Below are 25,772 nucleotides of genomic sequence, written 5' to 3' on the forward strand. Positions count from 1 at the left end.
TGTTTTCCCATGTTTCTGTGTGTACGTTCACATAATCCTGAAATAGCCCAGTGAGAAAGAGTCATTGGACTGGGAGCTGAGCAGAAACCTAGGTGAGAGATCTGGTTTGTTGTTGAGAGATCAAAACGTAATCCCAGTGTGTTCGTGTGAACGCAGTGATGCCGGTCAGGCCCGGCCCTCCGATCCATGTGTGACAGCAGCAGAGATGTTCTTCCAGCATCATTTCTCCTGAGGACACGATGCAGAGCTCCTCTTTGCTCTCGGCGCTCTGGGTTCAAGCTTACCTGTGTGTGGTGAGTCCTGACGGGCGATCACAGGGAGCGGGCACACCACAGCTGAGTTACTTACATCCTGAGGCAAAGGATCATGGGAGGAGCAGAGGAAACATGGAATCAGCAGGGGGGAAAGGTAAGCTGACTTTGAGTTGGAACATTTGGGATTAATTCAGCTGTTTTCACCATATTAACAAAATACACTCACGCAGAAACATTTGTTCTCCACTAATCTGCTGAGTCAGGAAACTTGTTTGGGATGTTGTTGTGTTACGTTGATGTACTCCAGCAAAATCTTTTTAATAATAATTATTTCATTTGGCACTTTTTGAAATAGCCTGTGAGAGCAGGTTGAAATTCATCACTTTAAAATGTTCCTTCATGTTTACCCCCTTTGAATTTCAAGTGACAGTCTGAAACATTAAACCTTTCACCTCACTGAGCTTTGTCAATGTGACGCTTGAGGCATCCACCAAAACTCAAACAAGACATTGAAGAAGATTTTCTCCTGCTTTAAACATTCCGACCACATGTTGATCATCAAGGTGTCTAAGAAACCAAAGTCTCTCCACAGGTGATCACACTGAGAGAACATGCTCTGATCTACATTTCCATGATGAGAAGTTACTAACATCTGTTTATTTGTAAATGTACCGTCTATATTTCTTTACTGTTGTCTCAATGAAACACAGTGTGCATCTCAGTTTTACAAGAACTTTACTTTCAGATACCACATTGAAGGTCTGTAATCTGTGTCTTTCAGAAGTTGACCTGCTGCAGCTTCTGGACATGCAGTCCGCCTCTCATTACAATGTCTCAGCAACAGACGATGGTGGAGGATGTCCAGCCTATCAGATTGGACAATATTCCGCACTCGTCCTGCCAACGGCTACAGTGTTTGGACCCGTGTAAGAATTAACAAGTGTGAATTAACTATGATGGATCTGTTAATACCAGCGAGTGCAAATAAGAAAATGCTTTACTCAGAACAGTTCACAATGTATTCCTTCAACTCGTCCAATGTTACGCACCAATTCTGATCATTTTGCAGGAATGAAAATGATTTAAGTTATATTTTTACTTTGTATTTAGAAAAATGAATAAGGGGAAAAATCACACTCATGATATCAGACATTTGTGCAAAACAAAGACATGTGGAAGTAAAGGTCCATGTGTTGTGGTGTTAGAGCTCAGACATAAAACTGACCAGTGGAGTGGAAGGCTCCAGTGAGCCTGTTTGTCCAGGGTGGATTTTATTTCCATGATGTGTAGGTTGAAAGGAGGAAGTTCAAGCCCCTGGTGTTAAACTTGACCTTGAATGTTAACGCACAGAGCGCTGATGCCTCCTGAATCTGGCAGCTTTGTGATAGAGTTTACATTAACATGTGAAGCGTCTCTCAGTGAGGACAGTCTCTCTGTGACACCACAACCTAGAATCCATACTGTCCCATGCACATGTCTCACGACTGTCCGTGTCCAGTGACTGATTAGGTTATAATGAATGTGTGTGTCCTTGTGACACATGAATGAGTGCATGTGTACATCTGTGTGTGAGCGTGCTAACGTTTACACGACAGGTTTCCAGATGAGCTGAGTGTGCTGATGCGTCTGCGTCTGGGTCAACGCTGGTCAGGCCAGAGGACGCTATTGGTTGTTTTGGGCCAGGAGGGGGAGGAGCTTTTCCAGTTGAAGCTGGGCCCACGACTCCTCACTGTCGCCAGTGTTTGGCAACAACACTATGAGTGAGAAACAACAACACACACACACACACATACACACACACACACACACACACACACACACATACACGCACACACACACACTAACCCAAACTCTAAAATCAAGTTTAAACCTTCAAGCAGCCAATTGAAAAAAATAGGACCAGTCAAAATGTCCTCACTTTCCAAAAGTTGTCTTCACTCTGTAGGTTTGTGCTTACATAAGTATAAGTACACACACACATACACACATTTTATATTACATCAATGCTTTTATTACTGGTTTGACTGCAATCATGACTCAGCAACATTTTAATTCCAATCAGTTAAATCCAAATGAAGGTGTTTTTATTTAGGTATAACATTATCATCCTCTGTAGGTGAGAGAGCAGGAATGACTTTTGATGGTAAAACATCCTGTAGTTTTTGTGTAATCCTGCTGAAATACAAACAAACACAGATGAAAACACAACCCCCTCCGCTGAGGTGACAAGGATTTTAATTTGTAGACTGCATGTAATTAGGTAAACAAGTCTGAAAGTGCCACTTCAGTTGTTTTAGTTTTAGTTTTCTTGTTACAGGCAATTCTTCTGATAGTGTTTGGTTTTGTTCTCAGTAAAAACTGTTGTTTGTAATGTTTCAGTTCTAATGTATCAGCTGGATCCTGGAGCTGAAATACAACAGTAACATTATCTGAAGTACCACACCATCTTTTGTTTAATGTGACAGTAAAATTCTCTGACAGGTTTCCTGCTGCCGCTCTGTGGGACGGCCTGTGGCACAGACTCTCTCTGGCCTTCTCTCTGTCCACGCTCAGCTTGTACCTGGACTGCAGTCAGCGGGAGAGCGCCTCCTGGCGTCACGGCTTCGGACCACGGATCAGCACTTTGGGCCTGACGCTGCTGGGTGGAGCTCCGAGTGCTCACCACACTCCGTTTACGGTAAGCTCCAACCTCACCCTACACCAACCGACCTCAGGCAGCAGCCCCTCCCTCGCTCTTCTGATCCTCGTGTCACATTCCTCACCAGGGCCACAGTCCTCCCCTCCTGACCCCTGACAACAGAGGTGGAGGGTGCAGGGATCAATGTGAAGTTCAATGGCAAATTGGGCAGAAGGGATTCCTTTGGTCTGAAATAAATCACCTTTGATGTCATCTATTTGGTTACTGAGCAGTATGGGAGATTAAAATTCAATTATTCAAAGATTATTAGGAGACTTCTTCAAATATTTGGTATCTTCTTTAACAATATGATGAAGTTCTTATAGTTGAAAGTGTGGATTCCAGTGCAATATATTTGTAGTGGAAATAAATGATTTCAAGCTCCAGAAGGTTTAATTATGAGTCAAGCTCAAAGATTTGTGCATTTGATTCCTTTGTGTTGATTCAGTTGGGGTGAAAACATTCATAAAAACTGAGAGTCAGCAAAATCTCCCTGCTCATCTCAGGCACACGTTTGATTTACTGGGAACAGGCCCAGTACAACACACCACAGTGTCTGTTGTTGTTCACACGGTGTCTGTTGTCATCCACTAGCTGAGGATTAAGGAAGCAAAGCCACATACAGCATAAGTGAGTGAGTCAGTGTCACAACAGAAGTGTTTTGTTTGAGACGGCTGGAACCCTGTGGTCGTCCAGCTGAGGCCTGAATCCTCCACAGAGCAGGAGGGGTGTGTGTGTTTTTTCAAGTGCAGCCCCTGCAGGAGTGTGTGAGGATTTACAGACACCAACAGTCAGAGCAGACCACAGTTTGTCTTTGTCAGAAACCATGCAGGGGGCTGATGTGCTGCTGCTGCTGCTGCTGCTGCTGCTGAGCTGTGTAAGTCTGGTTCTATCATTTGTCTCTTTTGAAATCTTGTTAGCATGTTTAAAAACTTGGATTTATCTCATGACCACTTAAAGAACTTAAAGAGTTGTATGTATATATTAAGAATAGAATCTGAAGAGACTGCTTCAAATGAGAAAGAAAAAAGTTTTTTGCCAAATGACTAGAGTTTCTTATTGTATTTCTTATATTAAATTTAACTTTGAGAATGTCATGACATTTTTAAAGTATCGTCTTACTCCTTAGAATATATGTTAAAGAGTCAAAAGGCAAAATACGTATCATAACACTGGAAATCACACTGAACTCTATTGTCTTCTTCCAGATTTGGTCCTCCAGTAATTCAAGGGGTTTAGGAGGTTTTAATGGAGGCATCACTGTTGTCTTCATGTGTTTTGTTCCATGGTTGATCAGTAGTCCACATCGCAGCTCAAATATTTTTGTAAAAGGTTTAAATGGATTCTTATACGTGAGATTATGAGAGACACGGGCAAAGACTTTTCCTTAACCTCATAAACTATGTGCAGGGAATGTCACCAACTGTGTTCAGCATTAGATCAAAATGTGGCACTGCAGAAAGAAGTATTTCACGACAGTCACTCTGCAGGGTCGGCTGCTTGATGTTAGAGTGAGAGGCCTGACAATAAAACTAACACCTCTTAAAGCAGCGTGCAGGCCTGGAAGCGTACTCAGTGCTGCGTAATGACTATATACTATATAACTGAGTTATACAACCTGATTCATTTTGCTTTTTTTGACTGAGGCTTTAAGTCTTTTTGTGCAATTTAGCTGCTAGCAAAACTATTTGTGCAGTTATTAGCTAGTTCATTAGTTTATCAATAACTTGTTTAGATTCTTAGTTAGATTTTAAGACTTGTCCTGGTAAACTTTAAAAAGTAAAGGTATATGCACAAAACTGTGCCAGAATTTTCTTCATTTCTTCTCTCCAGGTCTTTTCCGTTCACTTTCTCTGGATGAAAAAGGATTTTAAAAAACTGTCTCTCTGTAGTATTATGATATCCATTGCAGTAAAACCAAACACATATGGGTTGTTAATCATTCAAGATCGAATTTATGGCAGTTACATTTAAATGTGTCACAAATGTAAAGTTTTCTGCCGAAAACTGGAGAAATGTTCAGCAACGTTCACATAGCCTGTGCAAAATGTTTGACTTTGGTGCCACCTAGTGGTCTTGCACTAGAACAGATCCTGCAGCAGACATCATCACACATTGACTGAAAATAAAATTCACTGAAGCTACAACCTATTTGTGTGTTTGTGATGTTCAGGGAACCATCCAGCAGATGATCTTTGTCCTGGGAGATCCTGCAGCAGCCGAGCAGCACTGTCAATATTACAACAACACATGTTCAACACTGAACAACACACAGGTACAAACAACACACAACTAGCATACACTGGTCTAAAGTGCAGGGTTCCACTCACAAAATGTTTGTCCTGAATGTATTAATTTAACAGCCTGACATGTTCCATCAAACATAACAGCATATTATTATTATCATCATCATTATATTATTATTATTATCATGAGTAGTAGTAGTAGTAGTATTGTTGTTGTTGTTGTGGTTGTGTTGTCTTTGTTTAATATTCCTTCCTAGTATTTGTCCACAGCTGTCAATAAGTTGTAAAATGTTTAAATATTATATTTTTATTATATTATTTTATATTATATTATACAGTTTGAATGTATTTTGTTTGTTATTGTGTGAAGTTTGTTTGAATTGTGTCCTTTGGCCATTATTTCTGTTGTCAATTAACGGACTGACTGATCTTTCTCCTCATTCAAATCTTTCCCAGGAGGTTACAGCAGTAGATGAGGTGACTTCTCATCCTGGCATTAGAGAATCCTCCAGACCAGACACTTCCCCTCAGGACACAACTGTCAAGGCTGGACTCACTGAGCTGACAGCCAGACTGAAAAGCCAAACTGAGAGCAGCACCTCCCCTCTGGAGTCCCACACTGCTCCATACACACAGGATGTGGACGACAAAGCTGCAGTGAAAACTCAGACTGGTGCAGACACTCAGACTACAGGCTCCACCAAAGAAGACAAACCAAAGACTGTGATTCTAGGAGGAGCTGAGGAGCCACAGACTGGAGATGAGCACATTTCTAAGTCACACATATCAGGGACAATGAAGGAGACACAGAGAACAGAAGGGAGTTGGACAGTCGCTTCTGTCCACACACCTCACACTGCTCAAGTTCATCAGCCATCATCTGTGGTGGAGCGAGTCGAGACGTCCATTTCAAGCCCGAACATCCAACCTGAGAACCCCACAGCTCCAGGAGTCACTTCAGCATCTGCAGGGGGAGCGACGGAAACTGCAGAGAGACGTTTCTCTGATGGGCCTCATGAGTTTGTTATCACTCTGGTCTCAGGCTCCACAACAGAATCAGGGTTCAATGCTTCCAGTGTGGACGCTTCACCTGACGGAGGAACAAAGGAGGCCAAACAGGATACCTCACCAGCAGTGATTACACCTCCAGTGTCTGGAGTCACTCTTCCCTCCCTGAAGGTTCTGGCAGCAGCAGAAGAAGACACGTCAGCGGAGGGAGAGGTGACACGAGACTTTGCTGCACCTGAGAAAGTTCCAGGTCCAAATCTGACACTTTCAGCTCCCACACAACAAAGTAGAGCAGCACTGGGTGACATCACAACTGAGGGGGGGGGTGTTTCCAGCAGAGGGATTAGAGAAAAAACAGAAATTAAACGGTTGGACAGTGATTCACCAAAAACAGAAACCACATCACCACCGCAACAACCTCCAGGTGAAGAGGAGGGGAGCGGCAGAGATGAAGATGAGACAGATTTAGTGATGGAGGGGGAGGAAGAGGGAAAAGAAGCAGAGGTGGAAAAAGGAAATCACTTTAATGACACCTGCATCTTTGAGGATAATAATCAGTCTTCACTTGAGTGGCTCTCCAAGTTCAGTGATGAAGACTTCATAGTCCAATCAGAGACTGAGTTGCCACAGCAGAATGTTGAAGCAGCCAATCAGGAGCCTACACCCTCAGTCAGACATCACGGGGCGGGACTAAGACCTGGGGTCAGAGGTCAGAGGGTAAGACATTGTTTATATTCACCTGTATCTACGTAAATGTTTATTAAGACCTGGAATGAATTGTCACATTGAAAGTCATTTTGTGTCATTACAGGTCAATCGTATAAATGTCGGAGTGTTAATGATGTTTAATGATGTTATAAGTAAATATCAAACCACAATCACATTCTTGAAATATTCTAATCTCATTTCCTGTCAGTACTTGGTAGGAATTTAAATTTGGGTGGAGCCGTGTTGATGACCGAGATGGCAACATTGTCAATTCTGTGCATGTGTGCGTGCATGTGTGTGTATGTGTGTGTATGTGTTTGTGTGTGTGTGTGCGTGTGTCTGGGAGGGGTTGAGGTTGAACTCTTCGATGAAACACACACATGTTTATTATCTCAGACTAAATAAACAGACATAATATTGAATTTTCCAGCAGATCATGTTAAACCAGGGCTGTTGATATTTTGAAACATCTCATTTTGTGCCCTAAACTGCTTTTATCAGTAAATCACAGGAATTACTGGTCATTGTTAGAATTATTTATTTGTTGATTTTAGGGTTTAGCTGTGGCCTTATAATTCTATGTTAATCTTTCTTCAGGGAGTACAGGGTCCACCTGGACTACCAGGACCATCAGGACCTCAAGGAGACAAAGTATGTGTTCAACTCAAGAATGTATTTATTTATTTTGCACGAACAATGAAAGAAGTTCGGTGTGAGAGGAAAGTGCTGCTCACAAACATCAACCGCTCAACTCTGCCGCTGCATGCAGCGTTTAGCCTCTTTGAGCTCGTTGTTTTAAATATAATTAATAGGATTTGCTCACATTGTTTCATTTTTGTGAGATATGCTGGTAAGTTTGTGGTTTTTTGATAGGAATCAAATGTTTGCTGGGCCAGTTAAACCAGTTTCCACAAAGATTTAACAAGCAGCTGTGTTGAGTTCAGTACGAACTCAGGAAAAACCATCGTAAAACGTCTGCTAAACTCCAGCGTGGCCCCAAGTCAGCCTTTTATTCCAAGACTAAAGAAAACCTTCATCAGCTTCAAGGTTTTGTTATCGGTCATTTTTACTGTACCTGTACTTTTTTTCATTCACTCTTTGCTTAATTCCCCCAACTATATATTAAACATAACTTTAAATTCAGAGTCTTCACAGCCCTTATTCAATCTAAATCCACCAATCAATTAATTTTATGTACACAACATAAATATACCAAACTTTGACTTATCTAATAGTCCTTACCTGACTAACTGAATCCTAACAAAACCATGAGATCTGTTTTCAAACGTATAGTTTAATGAGTGTTTAATGTAACCTGGATTCTTCACAGTCAGATAATCGTCAACAGCTTCATCACGCGATTTACGTCTCAGATGCAATGACTTTTTTGTAACATGAAACGATTTCTCTTCAAGACAGAGCAAATTAGTGCCGACCACAGCTGAAGTTTAATCCAGTGGTTTTGAGAATCAGTTTATACTGAGTTTGGGAGATTCCCGTGGAAACATCGCTCAGTATGTCTTTGTCCAGATGTTTTCTTTGCGTCTAACTTAGATGAAATATTCCTGTTCTGATCAAACCTGAGGACACTGTAATCCAAGGTCTGTTTTGCACATCATACATGATCTTATCTCTCGTCCTCTCAGGGATATCAAGGTGTTATGGGCAGGACCGGGCGGACAGGATACAGAGGCCCCATTGGTCCTCCAGGGATGCCTGCCATTGTTGTATTTAAAACCTCTGAGGAGGAATGGGAGGCTTTCAAGGTGAACTGTTGAGGAGCGACACCATGAGGCGAACTCTGTACTGCACACACATTCACATTTATGCTGAGAGTATGAACATGGACGATAAAAAACACTGCGACAGTTTAGAGCCACTTCAACTGACTGAACACACAACCATGGAGAAAAAAATGTATCTATTGGGTTAATGGAGTAGGAAGTGTTCACTAATGCTTGTCTAGTTTTCTGATAGATATTTAGGGAGTCTGTCAATCTGCAACACATTATGTAGTATTTGTACTCGTACAGTATTAAAGTTGATGAAAATCAAATGCATTGTTGGAAGTTGTTGAACAACCATTGCTTCAATTGTTTTTTTTTTCCTTTTCTCAAATTACATTATTTGAACTGAAAGTCTGTGTATATTTTTGTGTTGTTCCCTTGCAGAAAAAGAAGATCTACAAAAAGCTGGTGTCTTCCTGGCCAGTAGGTTTTTGTGTGCAAGAACAAATGTTGTTGAAATTCCTGAAGTAACATTATCTTTGGTGATGTTTCATTTATTGATCAGTGTTTTGTCAGTTGAAATCCAATTGTTCAAAATCCTGCACAGCTGTTAAATTCAACAACTGCGTCAATAGTCATTATGTACATTGTTACCTTATTTATATTCAGTGAAAAATGTTTGGATATAATCTACTAAGTTAAATTGTGATTAAAATATGAAACATTGTGGGGGTTTTTGTATTTTCAGAAAGTTAAGGGGCCTCTGGGGCCTCCTGGACCTCCTGGAGATGCAGGACCAATTGTAAGTAATTGGATTACTTAACAAGACAAAGTTTAAACAGCTATGCAGTGGTACACTTTATCGTACCATGTCAATATTGAATTTAAATTAAGGTTGAAAATACTTCGGTGGCTGATTCTGTATTCTAGGGGCCACCTGGAATTACTGGGAAACAGGGACCAAGTGGAGCTCAAGGGAAAACTGTAGGTATCTCTGTTTATTTGCATCTCATCTGAGTCAACAATGAGTTTTTCTCAGCAAAATGTGCTGACTTCTATTACCTACCACTTTAGCATGTGTTAACATGTGGTTCCTAAAGTGTTGCAACAAATGCAACATGCACTATAATGTTTCTGTTGGTAGGAACTCAAAACTGGACTATTAACAAATATATTCAATTACATCCCAACAATGCAAAATGATAAAATACAATATATCAGTGTACAGTAAAATACAAATCACTCATGTTGTATTGAACTGAAGGGTAGTCCAGGGCCACAGGGTCTGCCGGGGCCCCAGGGTCGACCTGGAAGAGATGGGACCCCAGGAGAGGATGCTCACCCAGGCCCTCCAGGCTTACCTGGAGAACAGGTAAATCCATTTAGAAACATGTAAAAGATGTGTGTAAATTATTGTTTGTCTGTTGCATTTTGATAAATATATTCTGTCCCCGTCCCTACAGGGTCCCAAAGGCTACAGAGGAGAGGAGGGCAGTAAAGGGGAGCTGGGTGAGTGGGTAAGAGTGGCCTGGACTTCTAATGTTATGGGGATTTCAATTATGGAGGCCCAAGTACATGTGTGTACCTGTCTGTTTAAATGTCTAAGTCTTCTGTTTTCTTCAGCTACCTTATAATTTCATATGTCTGTGCTCATATTTCTGCCTGTAGGGTTATGAAGGAGAGGCTGGGCCACAAGGAGACAGGGGACGAACAGGAGACAAGGTCAGATTCAGGATACAATACACACCCAGTCTATATAAGGAGAAGATGGCGAAACTACAATATTGTATTTTCCTTCACTTACAGGGAAATAAAGGAGTCAGAGGCCTTGTCGGGCTCCCTGGCTACATAGTAAGTGACTATACTCTTTAATTATGGCCACTTTGGTTGTTCTAACATCAATTTCATGAAATCTAACTTAAAATCAATGAAGAACTTTTCCCTCAACAACACAGCATCTGAAATGTCCTGTGTTTACAGGGAATACCCGGAGCCAGGGGTCCTCCTGGTTTTCCAGGACCATCAGGAACTCTAGTCAGTATCCATCATTACTGTATTAAAATAACTCTGTGAATATGATACGTCTTGATCACAGCCGTCTTTGCTTTTTATTGTTTCCAGGGAGAGATTGGAGCTCCAGGCTTCAGTGGATCACCAGGCCCTCCTGTGAGTTAAATAACATAGTATAGAGATAGTACTATAATTCATTTGAATGAAACAAATAGCCACTGTTAAAAGTAAAGGCAGCAGCAATTAATGTGTCTGCTCCTCAGGGCAAAATTGGCTCCAGAGGACTGAGAGGTGTTTTAGGAGTGAAAGGACCTCCGGTAAGTAAACAGCCAGTTAATCAAGTAGTGAGTCATTAAACAATATTTGTGAAACATCATTTTATGTTATCAGGGTCATCACGGTGCAGTGGGTGTCAGAGGAGCAGCTGGACCACAGGTGCACATCCAACTTTACACACACTGAATAATAATAAAAAGCACACAACCTTATCTTACCTAAATAAATGTCCAATCTGTGTGTACATGCTTTGCCTCAGGGAGAACCAGGTCCTGACGGCACAGTTGGATTTCCAGGTGTTCGTGGTCCTCAGGTACAACAAACGCTTTTGGTCATTGTGATGTGATGTGTATTTACAGTCATGGCAGATTTACTTCTGTTACTTGATCTGTTGTTTTTTTATTCTATGTGTTTTCTTGTATGTATATGCATACCTGTATACAATGTGTTTGTCCATGTATGGAAATATGTATGTTTTACTTTACACCTCGTCTTTCTTTTTTGTATGTTTCATTTTGACCTTAGAAAGTACTTTGTGTATTAATACTGTTTTATTGTTATTATTATTATCATCATCATCATCATTCTTATTTTTATTAAAAGTAGTGGTAGAAGTAGTGGTATAGTTGGGTAGAGGGGTATTTTATTATGTTCTTTAATAATCTCATACTATGCCTTGCTTTGATTCTTTTTTTAATTAATGGATGTCTTTGATAAAGACTCAACATTCAAAAACACAGTTATTAGATTAGCTTAGATTTATTACATGACAATATCACAATATGAATTTGATTTATTTCTTCTTTTAGGGAAATCCAGGACCAGATGGACCAGTGGGTCTTAAAGGAGACCCTGTGAGTACACTTAAAATAGGAGAATACAATGTCATGCATCATTGGATTGCAGATATATTTTTTGGATGACTCTCTCCTCTTTCTTCTTTGCATTTTCACCAGGGTGAGCCAGGAGATGAAGGAGATATAGGAGAACCTGGACCACCTGGACTTAATGTAAGACTATGGGTCCAAATCCTCTACAGATGTGACACTCACTACCACAGATATGAATTTAGATTTCATTTTCTCATTACAGGGAGCCAATGGGAATCCAGGAAAGCCTGGACCCTCAGGTGATCCCGTAAGATTACTTAAAGCAATTTCAATATTGACTCCATCTAAAATGTTCTTAATATATAAACATGTAATCTATGGCAATATTTAATGATCTTAACAGTATCATGTCATTATACTGTTACTGCTCTTTTAAATAACTACTGCACACGTTTCTCTTCCAGGGGGCTAAATCAAAGCGAGGTGACAAGGGTGATTCAGGGTTTAAGGGAGACATAGTGAGTTTGATGCTTCCTGTCAATCTGTTCAGATGATTTTGAATCTGTTCATTGATCAGAACAATGAACACTGTATTGTTATGCTTGTGTACAGGGGCCTCCAGGGCCTCCAGGTAAACAGGGATCAAAGGGCCGTCGAGGCCCATTGGGGTTAGAGGGACTTGTAGGATCAACAGGGCCACCAGGACCTCCTGGTTCCAGCGTGAGTGAAATAACCTTTATGAACAAAGATATATTCACAAGATGCTACTGAACAGCAACTGCAATTCCCAAGTTTCATTTTGCATATGCCTCTATTGTTATAGGGGTTTGATGGCATCATGGGGGAGCAAGCAAAGCAAGGAAAAGATGGTCCAAAGGTGGGTTGGAGAAGAATGTTGGTATCAGTCGGGAATGATTTAATTTTTTTCTTTTTAGTATTTTGTGTAATTATGCGTCCGTGTATGTTTTTGTAGGGAGATCGAGGGCCAACTGGTATTCAAGGAGCCACTGGGCCTCGAGGTGACAAGGTGGGTACAAGTGTGGATACTGAATGAGTCAGGTAAATTTAAATACAAACAAAGTTGACAAAAGTCATTTTTCTTTATGTAAAAAGTACATGTAAAATATACATTGTACTCACACCAGCACAAATTAAATGTTGGACTAAAAAATACTGGTGACAACGTCTCAGGTTGTTTTATTTTCTAACTTTTATTTCGATTGAGTTTGGAATTATTTATTTCCAGCTCATATTAAATCTTAATCAATTGTTATATCGTTTTTCGTACTGGAGGGTCGAAAAGGTCGAGCAGGATTTTCGGGATTACCTGGTCCCATTGTGAGTATGAGAGTGCAATTCATATAGCTGAAGAATGAAACAGAACAAACAAATAAAATATGATTTTATTATATAAAATATAATTAAATTGTAGATGCTGATTGTTGTTCTATACTCATCGTCTATTTGCAGGGAGAGATGGGAAAATCTGGGGAGAGAGGACGTGAAGGAGAACCTGGTATTAAGGTTCCTATGTGATTACACTTCTTGTTCTGAGATTCAAAATAAATATATTCACTATTTGTGATTTGACACATTTGTCATTTAAGGGCTTTCAATTTCTGACAAGCAGACAAACTAATAAAGTTCTTATAAGATGTTAATATAACACTCTTTGTATGTGTGTAAACTCTTTGTATAGGGAACGCCTGGATTCACAGGGGAGCCTGGACCTAAAGGCCAGAAGGTGATTTCACTGGAACCTTCATATTTCACACAGTAGAGAAGATTTTGACACATCTACAATAAGAACCATGTATCGTCCAATGAATGTCATGTGACTTTTCTGTCCAGTATGGTTTTGAAGAATTTGGGGCTTCTCTCATATAAATTATACACTCCCATTGAAAAAAGCACTGTCCAAAGATCACCATCACATCATCTGTGTCCCATCTTAGGGTTTTCAAGGTCATTTGGGAAACAGGGGACAGGAAGGAGCTCCTGGAGCCCTGGTAAGGCCAAACACAAACAATACGTTAATACTCATATTTCTAACTTTGTACAAAGACTTATCACCACATAAACCAATGTTTATATAACTGCATCCTTGGCCTACAAAGGCTTATGAGGCATATGTTGTGTAAACTGGGCTGATATGTGATTACAATAAAAACAATACATCCTTTTATTAGGGCCCCATTGGGGCAAATGGAATGAATGGTGACCCAGGAACACCAGGCTCAAAGGTGAGTTTTTACCTCTTTAATCAAAAATGAACAAGTCAACTTTCACATAAATGTATATCTACTATCTGATAAATATCTGCCACAGGGATTATCTGGAAAGATGGGAGCACCTGGCCTCCAAGGACATATAGGGAAGAGTGTGAGTAATTTCTCATCTTTAAATTTCACAGCTCTTTAATTGATTTAACAAAAGAAGAACAGATTTAGACAAAGTAAGCGGAGTGTCAGGGAAGGTAAGAGGATATGGTGTTAAGAGAGATGTTAAGATAACAGCTTTACATGTACATATCCTGTGCCATTCACAGGGTGACGCTGGCAGTAGAGGAATGGAGGGGACACCAGGAAAACCAGGAGAGAGAGTAAGTTCCAAGCTATCATTACATGGCTTTTTAGGATACTAAAGTGCACACCATTAAACACAGTATCATGTGTGATACAGTGATACTTAAACTCATTATGATGCTGAGATCTGTTGCTTTCCTTTAGGGTGTTAAGGGTAAAGAAGGCCTCAATGGACTTCCAGCGGATGAAGGACTAAAGGTACGAGTCATTTCAAAGCCTCGTGTTTAGTCAGTGTATATGTACATGATGTATATTTTATGTTTCAATTTATTGTGCTAACCTTGTTATGAAGGGTAAGAGAGGCGAGGAAGGACCAAGGGGAAAACCAGGCCCCCCAGTATGTTATTTTTCATATTATTATTAGTAGTAGTGGTAGAAGAAGAAAAAGTCATAATTATTTTCCGTAATCAACTGCCATAACAATATCAGTGCAGCTCTACACCATTATTTACACACTTACTTTTAAATGTATATTTTCTGGTGTTTTCTCTGAGCTCTATTACTAACAGTTGTATCTTTCGGTCCCTCAGGGTGAGATGGGCATGTCTGGACCACGGGGACACGGAGGAGCTCCTGTAAGATGATTTCAGTAATTCATTCCATCCAACCACTCTGTGTCCTTAAGTTTCCCTCTGTGAAATATTGACATATTGTCCTACTATGGCTTGCTTAATACATTTTGTATGGACATTGGGTGAGAGTCCTCTCATAAAGTAAATGTGCTTCCTGTCTGTCAGATCATTTCATCATGAAATGCAAACAAATTCAACACAGATCTAATAATTGCATATTTTTAGGTTTAAAATGTTTTTTCAGCAGAGATAGATATTGAAATGTCTATAAACAAGTAGCCTCCATTACATCATGCCTTTGGTTCCTAGTCCTTTATTTATTCAATTTATTATTATTCTTGAAGTACTTTTAATTCTTGTTTATAAATTTTTCCATCCAGGGTATTCAGGGTAACATAGGACCATGGGGTGAGGTTGGGCCCCGTGGACTTTCAGGTGATCAAGGACCACGAGGTCTAGTTGGTCTACGTGGAGTAACAGGTTACTCAGTAAGTTTAATTTTGCGCTGCTAATCAATGTTGAGCTTTATTTTCTGCCTGTTTGCTAAATGTGGTGTCACATGTTCTTTGTAGCCAGAAATACCAAATTTCACTGTTAAGTTAAAGGTACAGTGTGTAGAATTTTGTGATATCTAGTGTTGAAATTGCATGTAGCAGCTGAACACCCCTCACCTCACCCTCTCCTTCCAAACATGATAAAGAAACTGTGGTAGCCTTTTATTGAAAACTCAAAAGGTGTTTAGTTTGTCCAGTCTGGACTAATGTAAAAAACATGGCGGCCTCCGTGGAGTGGACCCCCTAAGTATTTGAATATAAAGGGCCTTTTCTAGTGTAAAGAAAACTACAATTCATACAATTTAGATGAAATGAACTAGTGAAAACATCATGAGAATTATTCTACATTAAATTTCTGCCAATGGTTCCCTTTCACCTAAATCTCACACACTGGACCTTTAAGTACAAATAAGTGAAAATAGGCTCAGTGCACGTGGTCACCAGCTACTAAACTGTCAAGGTACCCAACAGAAGATTTAAAAGCCTGATCAATGTTTAAGGATTAAAGCAAATTAAAAACAAGAATGAAACTGACCAAAAATGATTATGCACTAATTCGCTATGGCCAACTCCACCTCGACTGCCTACGTCAAGACTTAACCCTTGGGGTTCACAGGGTGTACAGACACTGAAACCATCAATAATGGCTGCATTTCAGTCATCTGTCACAGTAGACCATGCCAATGAGTAAGCCTGCCCTACCATGGGTCAGGGCTGGTGCTTCTCAGAGACACTTTTGTTCGACAAGTGCAAAATATGGGCCATGAAACAATTTTGACTTTTGCTAATTTATTGACTAACAGCAGACCTCTTGTGTCTCATCTTGCTGTTTGTCATCATGTCTGGTGTCACAGTGATGATGCATTGTAATAGATTACACCAGCACTTCAACCCTGTCAGTGTCATTGTGATTTTTTTTGGGCTAATCGTTGCTTTATTCTCTCTGCATTTAGGGTAAAGATGGATCCCAAGGACCAACTGGATCAGCTGGTTTCAAAGGAAATAAGGTTAAGTTTGTCCTCTACAGCGCACTTTTGTCTCTTAGATGCACCGATAATGTAGGCTTGGAGTTAAAAGATTCTTCACTCAACAACTCTGTTTGTCTCTACATGTTGTATCTTCAGGGATCTACAGGGGCTTTGGGGCAGGAGGGAGTTGCTGGTCTCGATGGTGAGGAGGTATATTGATTAGACTGAGTTGCTCACAGATTTGATTTTTTTATTTTTTTATTTAACTTGATGCAAAGTCACTAAAATCCAAGATTCAAAACATAGGGCTATGCAATCTGTTGATGTGACTGTAGGAGAAGACACTAATAACAATTTTGCTCTTGTGTTTAGGGGCCGGTTGGACTGAGGGGACCTGAGGGCTCAACTGGACAAAAAGGAATATCTGTGAGGCAACTTGTGATTTTTATAAAATTTGTAAAAATGTATTATTTTAAATGACAAAAGTGTTGACTTACATTAAAGGGCGATAAGGGGGTCACTGGACCTCCTGGACCGAAAGGGCCAAAGGGAGCTGAAGGTGACATTGGCAATCAAGGGCTACAGGGAACAAAGGGGCTCCCAGGAAAACAAGTACATTTAGATTTAAATAGTTTTTATGAAGACATCTTTTGAGTTTTATTTTATAAGGGAATCTGCTTATCTGCTATTTTGTCTATACCTTGTTTTGAAGGGATACAGGGCAGCCCTAGGAGAGAGAGGAAAACAGGGGGTTCCAGGGCTTAAGGTCAGTCATACAAGAACGATGGCAAAGAACAATAGCATTGCATTGTTAATGAAAGTGGTGATTAATTATGCTTTTACAGGGTGGTCCAGGCATCAGAGGCCCATCAGGCATGCATGGACAGTTCGGACCAGGGGGCAACACTGGGGCAGCAGGAGGCAAAGGCCAGAAGGGGCTCCAGGGACAAACTGTTAGTAAAATTATGTTAAAAATGTCTTTGTCAGGGTAATTTGATGTTTATGTGATGTATAACATATGTGTGAACATGTTTGACTATTACACAGCTGGAAACAAACTGTGTAGGTTTATTTCATTCTACTTCTCATTTCAGGGCCCCCCTGGGAGTATAGGTCCTCCTGGACAAATTGGATTATCAACACCAGTATGTTTGACTTAGATTTATATGTTTTCTATCAATTGTATGATATTTCAACTCTGAACGTTCTGTGGTCTAAAAAAGTTTTAAGCCCGATGTTGGTGATCCGTGCCATAAAAAACAAATGTTACTTAACTTTGACCTTGATCATGAATATATTTTTATTTTATCAATCTTTAAAACCTTAAATTCAAACTTTACAAAATGGGATACACAATATACACTGATCAGCCACAACATTAAAAGGTATAACTGGTTGAATGCTTTGGCTGATCTCTGTATATTAGTTTGCCCTTTTTAGAGAGATTTTATTCTGAACCATTAGCAATGTGTTTCAAAACTTATTTTGTAGTTTCATTTAGTTTCCATTGCTTCATGGCTTGACTAAGTCAAATGACACAGATCAGCAGACAACATTAAAAGTGGTTCCCTTTTTGAGTTAACTTTCAACTATGCAGTCACATGAAGTGACTCATCAGGTTCAGTGTTGTGACTTTTTCAGGGTTTACCAGGCAACAGGGGTGTTGATGGCAAGACTGGAGGCCCTGGGCTAAAGGTGTAATGTATCATTTTTTAATTCTGACTCTCTCTCACCGATCTTTCCATTTAAAGGGGTTTATTAACATTAAGTTATGTTAATTATGTCTCTGCTGCGTGTTGGCTAAATTCAGGGCGGTCACGGTGAGAAGGGCAAACTTGGTCTTCCAGGCATCACAGGAGAAATGGTAGGATTTTATTTTTGATTGCCCTTTAGGCGTCATTAATCAGGTCATGCATGTCTGTATGAAGATGTAACCACAGTGATACAGTGTGTTTATATAAGCTTCTGTATTTCCCAGGGCGTAGGAGGTGAAATTGGAGCAAAAGGAGAACCTGGAGCACGAGGAACTGCTGTAAAACAGATTATTTGCACTCTCAAGAACTGGATTTACAATTCAGAGTTACTGAACATGCAAGATTTGAACACATTTTTAAGCACGTCACTTTTTTTTTTTAGGGGAAACTTGGGAAGATCGGGTTCATTGGCTCTGCTGGTGCTAAAGGTCGACCTGGACCTGCTGGTCCTCGTGGAATTCCAGGAGCTAAAGGAATTCAGGGGCCAAAGGTAAAAGGAAGCCAGAGTATCTGTCCTCTTAAAGTAAAGTCATCATAACGGAGTATTCACCTTCATCATGTTTTGAGTTTTTGATGCTGAAATCGGATGTTTGTTTCCCATTATTGTCTTTATAAAGGGTAAAAGAGCCCAGCTGGGAAGGAAGGGGAATAAAGGGACCTCTGGGAAAACTGTGAGTTTTATGATTATTCTGATCCAGATTCCATAACACAAATATTACAAAATCCTAACTTATGATAGTTGAAATAAAATCTATGTCTCTCAAATAGAAAATGAGATACCAACTAAATAACAACTATAAATATATTCTAGTTTAATGATCATGTCTTGGTACACATTATGACACACTTTATGCAAACTTTTCTGATCTCAGATTTAATTGCACAATCTTTGGGCCTGTCAAAGCCTTATGTTCTAATGAAGTCTTGTTTTTAGGGAGCTGAAGGAGAGGCGGGGAGAACAGGACCCACTGGATCACCTGGAAAACCAGCAAGTATCCCTTCTGAAAGATACTGTAAAATAAATACCTTTATATATACTGAAAATCCTTTACGACTCTGGTAAACCGCAACTCACCTCAAGTATTAAAGGTTGTCTGTAAAATTTAGTTGAAAGGGATCTATTGGCAGGAATTGAGTGTAGAGTAATCCTAGTGATGTTTTCACAAGTGTGTAATCATCGAATTGTTCTTTACCCTAGAATGGGCCCTTCACAGTAGCCCAAACTGGACAAACTAAACACCTTTTGACTTTTTATAACAACTGAAGGCTGCCACAGGTTCTCTCTCATGTTTGGAAGGGGAGGGTGAGGCGAGGGGTAATCAGTTGCAACATGCAACTTCTCCACTAGATATCACTGAATTCTACACAGTGAACCTTTAACATTTAAATGACAATAGACCTTAAGAAAACTATTTTAAATTGGGACATAAACTGATTATCATGTATATATATTTGACCACTATAAAAAGTTAAAGAGAGGAATGTGTTGATGATAACTGGTTTCTTGTTTTGTGATTTTGTCATCAGGGCTTGAGTGGACTGGACGGGTTACTGGGGGTTGAGGGTAATGAAGGCTATACGGTAAGAAAAATGAACCATGATGCAATTATTTGTCGTTTAACCATTTTACTGAATTCGATCTCTCCTGTGCTCACACCAAAGGGTGCCATTGGTTTCAGAGGAGCTCCTGGAGCACCTGGCTGGTCCGGCAAGATGGTAAGCTTAATAAAGAGATAAATAACATGCAACTCAGCAGAAATGTGCTGTCTCATTTATAAAACTCAGTTCTAGTGTGGTTTATATGTGTATTTTGTGGTATTACAATCATTTATTATTTCAGGGAAAACCAGGGCCTCCTGGGATCAGGGGAAACACTGGAGCAGGAGGGTTTAAGGTACAATAATCATGTAATTTATTTAAATGTCAGGTAGATATTATCACCATATCATGTTTGCTGTTAAATATAGTTTGTAATTTGGCTTTTTATAAGACAGTTTAACATTATTCACTGTGAAAATGCATCACTCAGGGTAAAACTGGACCAAAAGGAACACGTGGACCTCCTGGACCAATTGGGCCAAAGGTTTACAAGTTTTTTCAGTATTATTCAACAGGCAGGAACATGGAATCATACACCTATTCATGACAACATCTGTATCATCTGTGTGTTGATACAGGGTATTCCAGGACTGAGAGGAGAGAAGGGTGAATCTAGAAGTCTTGGTACAAAGGTAAAATGTCCTCAAACCACGATAAAATGCATCCCTATAGATTCATTCACAGATCAAATCTGATACACAAAACAATTGCATTGTCTGAGAATCATTCGTCTTTTTCGGAGAGCAATTTGTCTTTACTTGTTTTTTCTTTATGTTCAGGGTCTCCCAGGTGAAAAAGGGATCGCGGGACCACTTGGGCCCCTGGGGTTGAAGGTTGGTTACAATTATTTTCTTATAAAGTAATCTAACAACAAAAACATTGATTTTTGTTGATCATATTTATAACTTTTATCTCAGGGGAATCCTGGTTTGCAGGGGCTGAAAGGTCAAATTGGTCGTAAAGGAAAACAGGTACGTTATGTTTTACTTTTTATATATCTTTTAACAATGATAATAGCAAATTATTGATCAATCATTATTTTCACAGGGAGACACTGGTCCTCATGGTCCACCTGGGCTAAAAGGCTTCCATGGACTTCTTGTATGTTGTTTTGATATTATTCTGCTATGTAAAAATATTGTTTGCTCAAATTCGTAACTGAAGTCATTTCTACTTGTCTTTTATAGGGCAAGAGTGGAAAAAAGGTGAGAGTTTGTGTAGACAGCATCAAGGTCTATAAATAATAGTTTCCTCTTCTCTGGAGTGCAACACAGAATGACCGTGTTTGGATCTTTACAGGGAGTGAAAGGTTTCCAAGGCAGGAGAGGACCTAAGGGAGTCAAAGGAAAGTCTGGACCTCCAGTAAGAACTTTTACACATGCATTAAAATTGAACTGATGAAAAAATGTCCAACCTGATTGACAAAATTAGCTGCAACATACTGAAAAGTTCTAATATGAATTTGTAGCTTAGCAGCAGTGAATACTGTGTAATGGCCACCAGCTTTTTAACAATGGTCTTGGAGTCATTGTCATGTCTTTCACAGGGGAAACCAGGAGCTCCAGGCAAACGTGGTTTGACACAAAGAGGACGATCAAAGTCAACACCAGGTCAAAGAAATGAGCCCAAAACAAGAACAAGTGCAAGATCAAAACTGACAAGATCCAGACAAACACCCAAACACCTGACGCAAAAGGGAGGACAACAAAAAGTTGGTACAAGCTGTCTGTTTTCATTTTGCTTTGCATTCAGTTATATTCAAGGGATCGTATTCTGATTCTGGTGAATGATGAAATCCTCTGTAGAGGCCCAGGCTGGTGAAGAAGAGACTGCCTCGAAGTGATGAGGAAGAGGAATCTTTCATTTGGCCCCTGGGAACACAGGACGACCCCGGTACCACCTGCCATGAGCTGGGACTCATACACCCTCATCTGACTGATGGTGAGGGTCTGTCTGTAGACTCATGATGTTGTAAATCAGTCGCTGACGTTATGCTGTAAAATACATTTCCCTGAATGATGGCCAAACACTCGACTTGATTAAATTGCAGGTTATTTTTACATGGACCCCAACCAGGGCTGTGTTTGTGATGCTGTGAAGGTTTCCTGTAACTTCACAGCAGGAGGAACAACCTGTATAGACCCTTTACAGTCACAGGTACACTCATTCTCACATCAAACCATTAGAGGCTTCGCTGCTGTGTGGAGAGTGCCCTTAATTTAGAGAGGTCAGAGCATAGTTGGAAGAACTTGTAAAACTTTTCACCTCATTATCCTGTCTGCACTGGCATAGCACAAGCAGGGAATTGTTTTCACTGACTGTGTGTGTGTGTGTGTGTGTGTGCGTGTGTGTGCGTGTGTGTGCGTGTGCGTATATGTGTGTGTGTTTGCGCGTGTGTTGACAAGACAACTCAACAATAACACTGAGGGATTTTCATTAGATTTGGTGGGAATGCTACTTAGGAAGGGAATCTCCGGATGATTAACTTTTGGAGCACAGGTCAGGGTCAACAACAATATACTCCAAATAGTAGATAGTAAAAGATATCTCTGTGAATAAGACTAGAATAAAATCTAAGGCTTATATTAATCAGAAAATAATTACCTATAATATGATTTCATTTAATAAGTGATATTATGAAGGAGTACTAGGAAGTCAGAAAACAATGTCATGGGGATTTTAAAAATGACTTTTTAGCAGTATATCTCTGCATCATACAGACCTATGGACACGAGCTGACGTTTATATAGATAGAAAAATTATCTGTGATCACATGGTAGGAATGACGTCATTGTGATGTTGCTATGAAGTCAGAAAATGACGTCATATAGTGAAATAACTTTTGTAACCAATGACATTAGAGATATAAATGACATCATGACGACTTGATTATATTTGTGTTACAGTATAAGAAAGTTAACATTGTCTAATTGTGTTACAGAGCTCATGCAGGGTTTTCAGCTGCAGCAACAACTTAACAATAGAACTTGTTGCAGGTTAGGTGAGATTTATCTCCAGTATGTGTCATAGCACATAAAAAGCTACTTATCCAATTATTTGTGGGTTTTGGGGACTATTAAAAACGAATTTTGTGAAGAAAGGGAAAAACTATTTAATTTTGTTATAAATAAGGCGGTGCTTGTTCTGTAATAATGTTCTGTTGTGTAGATTAACTTCAGGTGGGAACCAGAGAAGCAGAAATCAAGAAGATCCCTCCAGTGGTTTAGTCAACAACATGAGGGAAACAAGGTAAGTCAGAATGAGGAGAATGTATTACATCTAATAATAAGTGAGTTATTCCCTCCACCATAAAATGCATGATTTCTGTCTCTATTAGTTTGAGTATGCTGGTATGGATGTTGTCCAGCTGAGGTTTCTGCGATTACACAGCCATACATCTTTCCAGCACATGACTGTCAGCTGGGCAGCGAGCGGCTCCAACACTGCCGCCACAACTAATTCTACAAATTGGAGTATCCACATCCTGGGAGACTCAGGCAAAGAAATAGATTCTCACTTACTTAGAGTGAGTAGAAAAGACTGTGAGGTAAGACTATTTTGTCATTCTCCAAAACACAACTTATTACAGTTTAGCAACTTTCTTTTTATTGTCAAAAAAATATTGTAAAAAGCTCTGTAGTGTTACGACAATGTGCGGACAGCATTGCAAGAAAAGACAAAGACAGATTGGTACTGTGCACTATAGATCAAACCCTTTCTTTTGAGTAAGATTAATGTAAATTAATGAAAAACTGTCTGAACATTGTATGTTCTTCCTGTATTGGCAACAAATGTTACCAAATAAATCACCAACAATATCAATAAAGGGACGTAATTAATTAATTTGCTCAAGACATTTTAGATTGTAAGCAGATGTTTGAGGCTGCATGAATAACATTTTCTGACCCATAAAAGGTTTCAAACCCTGGAAATAATAATAAATTCAGACAGGACACACTTCCCCTGTTCTCGTCATATCTATCCTGCCTGATTATTTTGCAGGAACATGTGGTTGTGAGGGTTCAGGGGAGCACTGAGCTGCATCGAGGAGATATGGAGTTGCTTCCTGTCAGAGATCTGGGAATAGCAATGACGGGACCGATTCCCCCCGCCCCTGAGATCACTGTGATCCTGGGACCCCTCTGCTTCTTGTGACCAACGAGTGATGTGCGTGTTTGTTTGTATGTGTAATTAAACATTGTAAATATCATTTCATATAAAAAGCAGCTATATACCTTAGGCATCTAGATATTTTACATTATTAATTTTGATAGGAATAATTTACTCTCTATTTTGTGTATATTTATTGAATTCCTCATATACCCATTTTATAAATTGCTCTTAAATGTTAATGTGTCAACACATGTTTGAATAAAATAGAGTTGCAGCACTATCTTAATAAAATTATCATTTTGAACTTAAAACTGAGTCATGTGTATTAGCCCTGAACTTGTACTTATGTCTGTAACATAGAATAGATGATAAAATAACTATTTCCTCTGTGATCATTAAACAGCAGAAAGATATTAAAAATGTAAGATACTAGGATATTAAAATAATTACGATAACTTGAAATGGCGCTCAGTAAAGTGAACACTGCTGCCAGGGCCCAACAGTCCCATAATGAAAACACATTTAATTTCACTAGATCCAGATTTTTCTCTCTGAGAAATCTCACAATGTTACAGAAAGTGAAAAAAAAATTTCTTGATCTGCCTCCTGGGCCAGAGCATTGACTAAATTTAATGGGTTCTTTCTTGGGTCATGCCCCACCATGCTGCAAAATTTCATGGAAATAGGATGAGTGGTTTTAGCATAATCCTGCTAAATAAAAAATAAAACAAACAGACGAAAACACAACTGCCTGGGCGTACATGAATTAATGCAACACCTTTCAAGGGGGCCTAGGTCGATTTACGGGGGGAAGAGTTCATTATGATTTTATGAGAATCAATGAAATTTTACCAGAGATGACACAGCACAAGCTGTACTCTTAAAATGCCTATAGAGAACATCATTATCCAGAATATATTTATAGGAATTGTTCAGTGTTTGTGTTTTTGTCATTAGTTGTACTTGCGCTTGTGGGATAAGTTTTCTTGCACATGTACCAGGTAATGTAACACAGTCTTAAAAGTATTTGTGTCCGTCTGTGACTTTCACCTCCAGGACAGTAAATGCCCAAGTTTGTTAAGCCTGCCACTGACCAGGTTATCAAATTCAGAATTCTCCAGAGATCAAAATAAAGTGGGGCGACATTTTCTTTTGGAATTTCCGTGAGCATTGCAACATTTTGAACCTGGTTAGTTTGATTTTCCATGACCAGCAAAGCGCGTCACAGAGCGGCTCATTATGACAGAAAAAGCCTGAGGCCATTGAACTGAAATACCCTGAGTCACAGGGTCCTTTCCAACAGACTGTAGCAAATCATCAAAGTATGATATCACTGTCTCTTACCAAACACACGTGGAGACCTTGAACCCTCACATCTACTCAATCATGGTTCTTTTAGGCCCATTGATCAGATATAACACAGTCCTGAAGCTAAGCCTGTCAGTAACTGTATGTACTTAGCTGGAACTACAACACTATGGCCACACTGTCTTTGTAAAAGTGTCCTTGTGTTTATGCAGTTGTATTGGCCACATTCAACTCATAAGACCAGTTATAATTTATAAGCCATCATGCTTTACTGAGAGGGCACAGTGTCTCATTCAGAAACACAGAGTTCACTGTTGATTGAAAGAGACTGCCTTCATTAGAACACATTTACTGGTGTAGCTTTTATAAACATATTTTAGTTATGAGTAATGTGTTGACAGTTCCAAATATAATAATATAATAATAATAATATATTCATATATATTATAAAATATAATAATAATAATCAAAAAATAGAGTTCTTCCTCAAATTTTTTAGTCTGATTACCACTATTCACTGTCATTCTCCCATTAACACACCCATTCATACAGTGCATCTATGGGCAGCACTTTTCCTATGAGG

At 39.5% G+C, this 25,772-nt stretch overlaps 1 protein-coding gene across 1 annotated transcript; it reads left to right on the top strand.

Moving 5' to 3' along the window:
* Nucleotides 1-386: 386 nt before the first annotated feature.
* LOC109625422 (collagen alpha-2(I) chain) lies at nt 387-24,192 on the top strand. The gene is made up of 67 exons (XM_069522760.1): nt 387-408; nt 1,036-1,180; nt 2,736-2,931; nt 5,105-5,206; nt 5,634-6,894; nt 6,997-7,003; nt 7,491-7,544; nt 8,540-8,659; nt 9,065-9,103; nt 9,369-9,422; nt 9,551-9,604; nt 9,885-9,992; nt 10,084-10,129; nt 10,289-10,342; nt 10,427-10,471; nt 10,601-10,654; nt 10,742-10,786; nt 10,894-10,947; nt 11,021-11,065; nt 11,166-11,219; nt 11,716-11,760; nt 11,863-11,916; nt 11,999-12,043; nt 12,201-12,254; nt 12,349-12,456; nt 12,560-12,613; nt 12,710-12,763; nt 13,030-13,074; nt 13,207-13,260; nt 13,436-13,480; nt 13,692-13,745; nt 13,926-13,979; nt 14,065-14,118; nt 14,285-14,338; nt 14,466-14,519; nt 14,614-14,658; nt 14,852-14,896; nt 15,274-15,381; nt 16,401-16,454; nt 16,572-16,625; nt 16,788-16,841; nt 16,920-17,027; nt 17,128-17,181; nt 17,261-17,368; nt 17,510-17,560; nt 18,057-18,110; nt 18,226-18,279; nt 18,394-18,447; nt 18,552-18,659; nt 18,787-18,840; nt 19,104-19,157; nt 19,697-19,750; nt 19,832-19,885; nt 20,010-20,063; nt 20,199-20,252; nt 20,347-20,400; nt 20,548-20,601; nt 20,686-20,739; nt 20,816-20,869; nt 20,956-20,973; nt 21,068-21,130; nt 21,315-21,479; nt 21,574-21,709; nt 21,819-21,925; nt 22,937-23,017; nt 23,106-23,315; nt 23,771-24,192. The coding sequence occupies exons 1-67, from the start codon at nt 387-389 to the stop codon at nt 23,921-23,923; spliced, it is 5,811 nt and encodes a 1,936-aa protein (XP_069378861.1). The 3' UTR covers nt 23,924-24,192.
* The last annotated feature ends 1,580 nt before the right edge of the window (nt 24,193-25,772 follow it).

Source organism: Paralichthys olivaceus, chromosome 3 (genome assembly GCF_024713975.1).
Source record: "Paralichthys olivaceus isolate ysfri-2021 chromosome 3, ASM2471397v2, whole genome shotgun sequence".
Taxonomy (NCBI): domain Eukaryota; kingdom Metazoa; phylum Chordata; class Actinopteri; order Pleuronectiformes; family Paralichthyidae; genus Paralichthys; species Paralichthys olivaceus.

What these genes read in the sequence shown, in the direction of transcription:
- LOC109625422 (XM_069522760.1), top strand. Translation starts at nt 387, where the DNA reads ATGGAATCAGCAGGGGGGAAAG. An exon ending in CGGGATTACCTGGTCCCATT is followed by an intron (nt 13,075 to 13,206) that starts GTGAGTATGAGA and finishes GTCTATTTGCAG; the next exon opens with GGAGAGATGGGAAAATCTGG. An exon ending in CTGGTCTCGATGGTGAGGAG is followed by an intron (nt 16,626 to 16,787) that starts GTATATTGATTA and finishes TCTTGTGTTTAG; the next exon opens with GGGCCGGTTGGACTGAGGGG.